The sequence below is a fragment of the Chironomus tepperi genome, unplaced genomic scaffold (genome assembly GCF_022539635.2).
Source record: "Chironomus tepperi strain 1889 unplaced genomic scaffold, CSIRO-AGI_Ctep_v1 contig_91, whole genome shotgun sequence".
Lineage (NCBI taxonomy): Eukaryota > Metazoa > Arthropoda > Insecta > Diptera > Chironomidae > Chironomus > Chironomus tepperi.
The window spans coordinates 1-8,670 of record NW_027226213.1 but is presented as its reverse complement, the minus strand read 5'-3'; the positions used below and the strand labels follow the sequence as shown (position 1 = coordinate 8,670).

The 8,670-nt window shown below is 33.4% G+C and overlaps 1 protein-coding gene across 1 annotated transcript; it reads left to right on the top strand.

Moving 5' to 3' along the window:
* Positions 1-648: 648 nt before the first annotated feature.
* Positions 649-5,961, top strand: LOC139086896 (putative leucine-rich repeat-containing protein DDB_G0290503; the record flags this gene model as incomplete). Its single annotated transcript, XM_070635526.1, has 2 exons — positions 649-850; positions 5,177-5,961. Coding segments are annotated over exons 1-2 (987 nt in total), but the record flags the coding sequence as incomplete, so codon positions are not given.
* Between the last annotated feature and the right edge of the window lie 2,709 nt (positions 5,962-8,670).

Below are 8,670 nucleotides of genomic sequence, written 5' to 3'. Positions count from 1 at the left end.
GAAAGCTTTGAAAAATCCTTTCAAAATTCAAAATTCTTTAAATTTCGTCCTTTAAAGCCTAAATTTGAAATTCTTAAGAATGAAAAATGCTTTTATTGTAAACAATTGAGAAAAATCGAGTCAATTGACACGAAACTTACTGTGGTCAGTAAAACTGTTGATGATGGTCAAAAGAAAATTAATGAATATTTTGAGGATGTAAAGTCATCACAATGTGGACTAAAAAGTCCTTTTATTGACCTTAAGTCCTCACAAGATTCTATCCAGACATCATTAAACAGTTTAAAGCTTACAACTGATGGTCAAGGAAGCAAACTTTATCATATCCAAAAATACCAAAATCAACTAATTTCCTTACATGCTCCTCAAAGTACATCCATTAATAATATTGTTGCTAAACTTAATGAATATGATAAGACCCAAAAGAATCACGGAGCTGTGCTTAGTGACATTAAAAGTTTACAAAATGATACAAATGCAGTCATTAGGGAACTCAAATTGTCACATGACAGCACTAGAACCTTTCAGGACTTTTCTCTTATTAATATAACCTCAAAACTAAATGACCTCAATAAAAACATTAAATCAAGTCAAGATGACATAAAACTATCAAATAGTGAAATTGTAGCCATTCTCAGTGATCACACAATGGTCCATATTGAGGCTAAGAACTCATTTACTAAAATACAAATAGTCCAAAATGAGATTAAAAAGTCGTTGAATGATTTGAGTGCAAAAGTAAATAATGAAGTGACTGACAAGTTCACGTCGTTGACTGACAAATTTACGTCATTGACTGACAAAGTTGAGAGCCTTGAGAGCATTGAGCCACATTTAATAGAATTTGAGGGTAAAATGGATGACAAATTTGTCCAAATTGAGAATGAATTGAGCAATAAGCTTCACAGAATGTCGTTAAGTTTTGATGAAAAATTTAAAGGAATTGAGACGCGATTGGTGAAAAAAATTGAAAAAATTTTAGAGGAAAAATTGGCAAATGTGTTGCAATTTTTTTAATTGTTAAAAACTGAAAATAAAGCAGAAAACAAATTAAAAATTGATGTTTTATTCTAAAATGCGCCTTTATTTCAGTTACCCATATGACTTTCTTACTTGCCCAATGCTCACAAGCATGCTAATCTAGGTAAGAAAACTCTCGAGTTTATGCTTTTTGTCTGTTAGCGTGTGTTTATTTGGATATATTGGATATATCCGGTCCAAATGGTAGCCAACGATATATCTGGTTTTAGGTGACATCTGCTAGAGGTTAAGGATCACAGCTGATCCGAATAGTCAGCGAAGTAAGTAAAACAAATCATAAATTATTTAAAATTATTTTTATTGATACAAAAAATGACAATTTTCAATTTCAATGATTATAATCAGAATAAGTGACATTATCGATGAGCTATCAAAGGCCAAATTCTATAACAAGCATATAGGTATGTAGGCACAACTATTTGTCTTGATGTAGACTTGTCTAGGCTAACTTTGTATACATTTAAGAAGGTTTGGGATTTGTTCTGATTTCTATAACAGATCATCATGTATGTATTGACATCTACGACCAGTTTGCATTAGAAAAAGGCATGCATATTAAAGGCAGTGCCTGAGCAAAAGCCTCTGGCTAGACAAGTCTACAAAAAGACCAATTTGTTTGTCTTTTTTCATAGGAACGGCTAAAAACTAACATATAACAGAATTGACAGGACTTTGGAGTCTGGGATCCATTGAAGGCACTTATTGGAGTCCTGCCAACTCTGCATGATACAACTGGCCACCTATCTGACCAACTCTGATTATTTTAAACTTATTTATTAACTCTAATTTTATATTTCCTTAATGTCATTTCAATCCATGACAATTTTCCTTCATTTAAGTACAAATATGTTGCTGCACATTGATATAAATTACCATATTTAGGATGTCTTGACTTTAACAATCCAATTTGATCATCGTGACTTGATACTTTTTTAATTTCCGTGCCCACATTGGCTCTCACATCCACCTGACTACGCTACCGGGTCACTTATTACATAACGCATTAAATCGGTTCAGTTTGCTAACAAAACCTGGAAGACCTGATAGACACAGTTTAAGCATTTTATATTGGAAATTGGCAGATGGAAGCAATAGAATCGGCTTTAGTGGTCAAACAACAGGCAAAGTGTATGATTTTATGGTACAGTACGACAACTTTGGTACCTGAAAGCGGTCTCTTTGCCTGCTTGTGATAGATGCAGCCGATTATAGCTGATCTATGCAGCCAGTGAAGTAAGTAACTTTAACAGTCAAAATGCATGCTTTTAAGAACTTGTTCTTGTTATTTTTATTAGTTAAGTAAGTTCGTATCGTGTTCTGAGTTAAGTCTACCCATGACAGCATGCTCTATGCCTGCTGGGGTAAGTAAGTAGTAACAGAATCTCCTCACTAAAAGCTAGGCTTTTTGATACAAAATCTACTCAAATTAATGAAATTTGAAAATTATCACTTCAACCTCAAATCAAGGGCGTAGCTTATGGAGTCATGCTTCATACCCATCCCATGTCTAATACATTTTTTTGATAATAACAATCTAGTTGATGGACTTACCAGTAATTAACACGTGATATCCAAAATTTGGTGCAATAAATGCTTTCTTAATAATCACTAAGAATCTATTGAAATTGCTTGACTTTTCCTTTCAACTTTGTTAAGCTAATGATGAACAAAACTATCAAAAATAATTAAATTACAAAAATACACGATATGAAGCTTCTGCTGACAAACGATTTAATACAAATGGGAAGTTAAGAATATTTTTGAGACTTTTTTTTTGTACTAAAATAAGAACAAATTATGAGATTTGAATTAGTTCCGTTATCAATTTCTAACAGATTAGGGAGCATTCAAATATTACGTAACATCAAGAGCCTCAGTCGAAGTGGCTTTGTGGCGGAATTGTTTACATGAGCTCAAGACTTGGCGTCTTTTTGAATCATATGTAATGGAAATGCTGCCTACCTTTGTAAACTAGACACAATAAGCTGATAATAGCGTCATCAAAGGAGTGGTTCTGATCCTACTATAAAATGTAGGTCTATTGAGTGCGGAGGTCTGGTGCGTCCTTACTCGTTAAACAATCATTATCTGGATCTCATACGAGTACCTTCAATGGCGCCCTTTGGCTACGTCCCTGATTAGCATTAAGGAGAGGTGCCAAAGAATTCTTGAAATTAGGCTGTTGATCGAGGCAGTGTTGGACTTGGTATTAGCAATTAGCATAGGACAGCCAACGATAGAGTCATTTTTAGATGGCAACTAAGGAAGACCATGGATCTGTAGGGCCAACGATGTAGGTAAACAAAGGAGGTTAGGATTCACATTGAGTCACTGTCCATACTGAGTCCCACCTTCTGTGAATTTGTTCCTGGATCTGTTCTTCTTAATTATTAATAGAATTTGGAAAAATTAGTAAAAAACCCTCAAAGGTTGTGAATGCGGAACACATGGAGCCTAGTGCTACACTTAGCTTAACACCATTAAATATCAATTCCACCTTCTAGTCATTAGAGGCGGTTAATCCAAGCCACATAGTGAGGCGAAGATGAATAGGGCTCTGGTTAATCAGGGTGTGTTGGCCGTCATTCTCAATGAAATTCGACTTTTTTAATGGCAAGCGATCACGCAGTTTTGTGCTTGTATGTGCTGACAATTTCATCATTTAATTATATGTGCTCATGCAGCATTTTAATGAGAATTTCTAATCAGAAATATTTTTGTGACTTTTGTCGTTGGATTATCTTTTTCCACAGAAATTCAGACGTGACCATACGTCCAGCATCCAACTGCGAATTAAGTGACTCTCTGAGAATTTATATAAAAAATACACAAATACTTTTAAATAATTAATCATATAAAAATTGCAGCTTAACTCTGCTTTTCAAATCATTTTCTGTCCAACTTTTGACTTTAAAGGAACTAAAAATTATTTCTTGAGCATTTCAATCTTGTGAAAAAGTTAAAAAAAGTTAAAAAAAAGTTAAAAAATGTTGAAAATAATTTTGTAAGTTGAAAAAATTAAATTAAAAAATTGTCAAATAATTAAAATTATTTTTTTTTGTGTCATTTCCTCGTCCAGCGCTACTTTGTGTCTCTTCGCAGCATTCTGTGGATCATCGTCGTTGACTAATATTGAATGCAAATATGAAACTAGTAGAAGTTACTTGGTTGTGGGTTACATCTATCAATGCTATATCAACAACAATCTAAACATTATATCTGAAGAATCAGCACAAATCAGCGGAGTTATTGGAACACACAAAATTTCAAAAACCAACGATGATGTTCATGGCATTTATGCTGACAGTAAAATAATCGAAGTATTTCCTACAGGTTTGGATAATATATTTAAAAATATTAAAGCGATTAGGCTTGAAAGTTGTGAATTAAAGGAAATCCATCAGTTCGATTTGAAAGCATTTCCTCATTTAGTTAGTTTTTTTTTGAATCGCAACAAAATTGAAATTATAGAAGAGGGTTTATTTGATTATAATCCTAATTTAGAAGTTGTAGGATTTGATGAACCTAATTTAATTCACATAGATCCAAATGTTTTTGATCATTTGAACAAATTAAGTTATTTTTGGTTCTATACAGTTCCTTGTATAGGTCAAGATATTTCCAATTCTAAAGAACAAGTTCAGTCAGCCATAAAAGTTGTCAAGTCAAATTGCTCAAATGCTGACTTTTTGTCACTCGATACTCAACTTAAGAACCTTGAAAGTGAGTCCAAAACTTTAGATTCTGAAGCTTTTAAGGCAAAACTTGCTAATTTCGATAAATCCTTCCAAAATTCAAAATTTTTTAAATTTCGTCCATTAAATAACAAAGTCCAAAACCTTAAAACAGCCTTCAATTCAGCCCAAGTCCAAAAAAATCCTAATTCTGGATTCAAAGGAACTAAATTACATCACTGATAAATTAGAGGACCTAAAATCGCCACAATGTGGACCAGTTGATGACCTTAAAGTCTCTATGGATACTTTTCAGTTTACCATGTCTGAGTCCATTAGTAAGCTAGGTAAAGAGATCAGTTCTATTAGCCCCAAAGTCACTGAGATCCAAAAATACCAAAATACTGTTTCAAAGGAACTAACTTTAAACAGTGGATTAAAAAATATTATTGGTAAATTAGAGGATGTAAAGTCATCACAATGTGGACTAAAAAGTCCTTTTATTGACCTTAAGTCCTCACAAGATTCTATCCAGACATCATTAAACAGTTTAAAGCTTACAACTGACGGTCAAGGAACCAAACTTGATCACATCCAAAAATACCAAAATCAACTAATTTCCTTACATGCTCCTCAAAGTACATCCATTAATAATATTGTTGCTAAACTTAATGAATATGATAAGACCCAAAAGAATCACGGAGCTGTGCTTAGTGACATTAAAAGTTTACAAAATGATACAAATGCAGTCATTAGGGAACTCAAATTGTCACATGACAGCACTAGAACCTTTCAGGACTTTTCTCTTATTAATATAACCTCAAAACTTAATGACCTCAATAAAAACATTAAATCAAGTCAAGATGACATAAAACTATCAAATAGTGAAATTGTAGCCATTCTCAGTGATCACACAATGGTCCATATTGAGGCTAAGAACTCATTTACTAAAATACAAACAGTCCAAAATGAGATTAAAAAGTCGTTGAATGATTTGAGTGCAAAAGTAAATAATGAACTGACTGACAAGTTCACGTCAGTGACTGACAAGTTCACGTCGTTGACTGACAAATTTACGTCATTGAGTGACAAAGTTGAGAGCCTTGAGAGCATTGAGCCACATTTTATAGAATTCGAGGGTAAAATAGATGACAAATTGGTCCGAATTGAGAAAGAATTGAGCAATAAGCTTCACAGAATGTCGTTAAGTTTTGATGAAAAATTTAAAGGAATTGAGACGCGATTGGTGAAAAAATTGAAAAAATTTTAGAGGAAAAATTGGCAAATGTGTTGCAATTTTTTTAATTGTTAAAAACTAAAAATAAAGCAAAAAAAAAAAATATTAAAAATTGATGTTTTATTCTAAAATGCGCCTTAATTTCAGTTATACATGTGACTTTCTTACTTGTCGTTATGTAGGGATGTATAATCACATTAGATTTTGTATTTAACATCTCTGACATATTCCATTCTGTTTCATTCATTACATCCAAGAGTCTGTCTAGAGGCACAAAGGTCATGCTGTACAAGATGCTTATTCCGGTCATTGGATTGTACGACTCGGATACCTGGAACACTACACAAGCAGATGGAGAAGCACTTGGTGTCTTTGAGAGACGAATACTACGAGTGAATCGTTTGATATGGGCAGGTCATGTGAACAGAGGACTACAGGATTCCCCAGTATATAGAGTAACCTTTGCAGACTTTATGGATGACAAAAGATCAAGAGGAAGAACGAGAATGTCCTGGATTGATTGTGTGGATAAAGATACTAGAGTTCTCAATATCCCTAATTGGCAGAAGTTACCGAAATATAGAGCTGTCTACAGACGTTCTTTAAACGCGACAATAGGCCCCCGTGCGCCCCAGCCAAGGAATTAAGTAAGTAAATCGGATTTTTTTGGTGAGAATTTTTTAAAAAGTTTTTCAAAATTCTCAACAAATTTTGGACTTCCTTGAGCAATATGATGAATATTTTATTGTTAGGTTATTGACCTAGCTAGACCATATTTGAAGACAGGTTAAAGGAAGAATCTTTGCTAGATTTGTTCAGTTTTGGTCATTACAGGTTCAACACAACTGAAATTATCCGTAAGTTCTTTATATATTTTATTTCAGCATTGATATTATTGAAGATTATGGCATAAAGTGTCAGAAATTATTTTTATAAAATTTAAAATTAAATCCAGTCTGAAATAAAATTCAGCACACGCCAAATTTATCAACTATGTCACTATATTTAACATAATCTACCAAAAATATGCCTCTAAATACAAATTCAAGAATTTCTTCATTTCCATTGCAAAAATTGTGCTCAAATACGTAAATTTTGATAGCTTAGTGAAGGATGTAGAAGTAGGGTGTATAATGGGGTGGGTTTTGAGGGTCAAAGCTCATATTTTTGGATATTATTTGGTTTGATCTAAAAACCTTAACTTCTGTAAATATGTTCCAGTATCTGTTCTCATTTATGATTAATTACTTACTTACTGCAATCATGTTCCTATGTGGAGCTTCGATCACAACAGAAGGCTTTCCATCTGACTCTGTTGCTGACTCTGTTACCTAGTTTATACAAATTTTATGTTACTTTCATATAAATTCAACAAATACAGTAAGTACAGTTTCTTCCAAAGTTCCTTTGGATTTTTCAAAACAGTAGCTTAATAAGACACAATGTTCGGTCGTTTGCTCGGCTCCACCTAAAAACTTGTTATCTAGACATCGTATTGAGCTCTAGTTTTTTAATTGGCTCAGTTCTATTGGGTTATTATGTTGTCGGGCATTTAAAAGTTTCAAATCACAGCATAAATACTATAATTAAGATTTTTTCATTTTCATATACAACAACAACAAAAAAAATATAAAAACGCGTTTTTTCATTGTTTTACAGTGTTCTTCAAGTGTTTTTCGATGTTTTAACAGTGTTTGCTGAACAAAGTTTGAATATTTATTTGACCGTTATATAGTTTGAATTATGAAAATCCGTTAGATGATGAAATTCTTAAATTTCTAGTATGGTGACTTGGAATTAACTGGATCTTGTTCTGTTGGTCAGGAAATTATATGGATCCTACTGGATCTTATTTAGTGTGTCTGGAAGTGATCTGGATCATACTGGATCTTGTTTTGTGGGTCTGGAAGTTACCTGGATCTTACTGGATTTCATTTTTGATCGGGAATTTACTTATTATCAATTACTGATTGCTGGGATCAAAATGCGTTTAAGTCTCTCGATCAATAACACGAGAACTTTTGTAATTTTTATTTCTATAGCAGCAATTGATGTATACTTGCAGTTAGCGCTTGATCATTTGTCACAAATCATGTCTCATGGCCATGCAGCAGCACTGATTTGACGCATGCATTAAAGATTTTCATCTTTAGATGTTTGGTGATGCTGGTGGACTTCCATTTATTGGAAAGCTTTGTCCTTTCCTTTTGGATTCTAATACTCAAGTCTTTCCGTGCACCTCCATCAGCTGATATATTGCTGCCTAGGCAAATCGACGATTGATGGTTTCATTGTCTATTTGCAATGGTCGATTATTTTGAGCATTTACTTGAATCTCTTCTGTCTTTTTGATATTCAATACGACCAGCCTCCAACTTTTGCTGATTTGGATTCAAGGTCTTCAGCTTCGCCTGCATGTCTGTGTGTAATCAGCTGCACCTAAGGTTAATGATTAATGAATTTGGATCAAGACGGTGGAAAATTGACGACAGAATGTTTGTCGACATTTGAACTTGATAGTCCGAGATTTGCATCAATTGTGCGACGTATATGCTGGACGATCATCATTTAATTATATAAAAGGCTACAGCATTTTAATGTGAATTTCTTATCAGAAATGTTTTTGCAGCGACTTTGTCGTTAAATTATCTTTTTCCATGAAATTCAGACGTATTCATACGTCAGCATCCAACTGCGAATTAAGTGACTCTCTGAGCA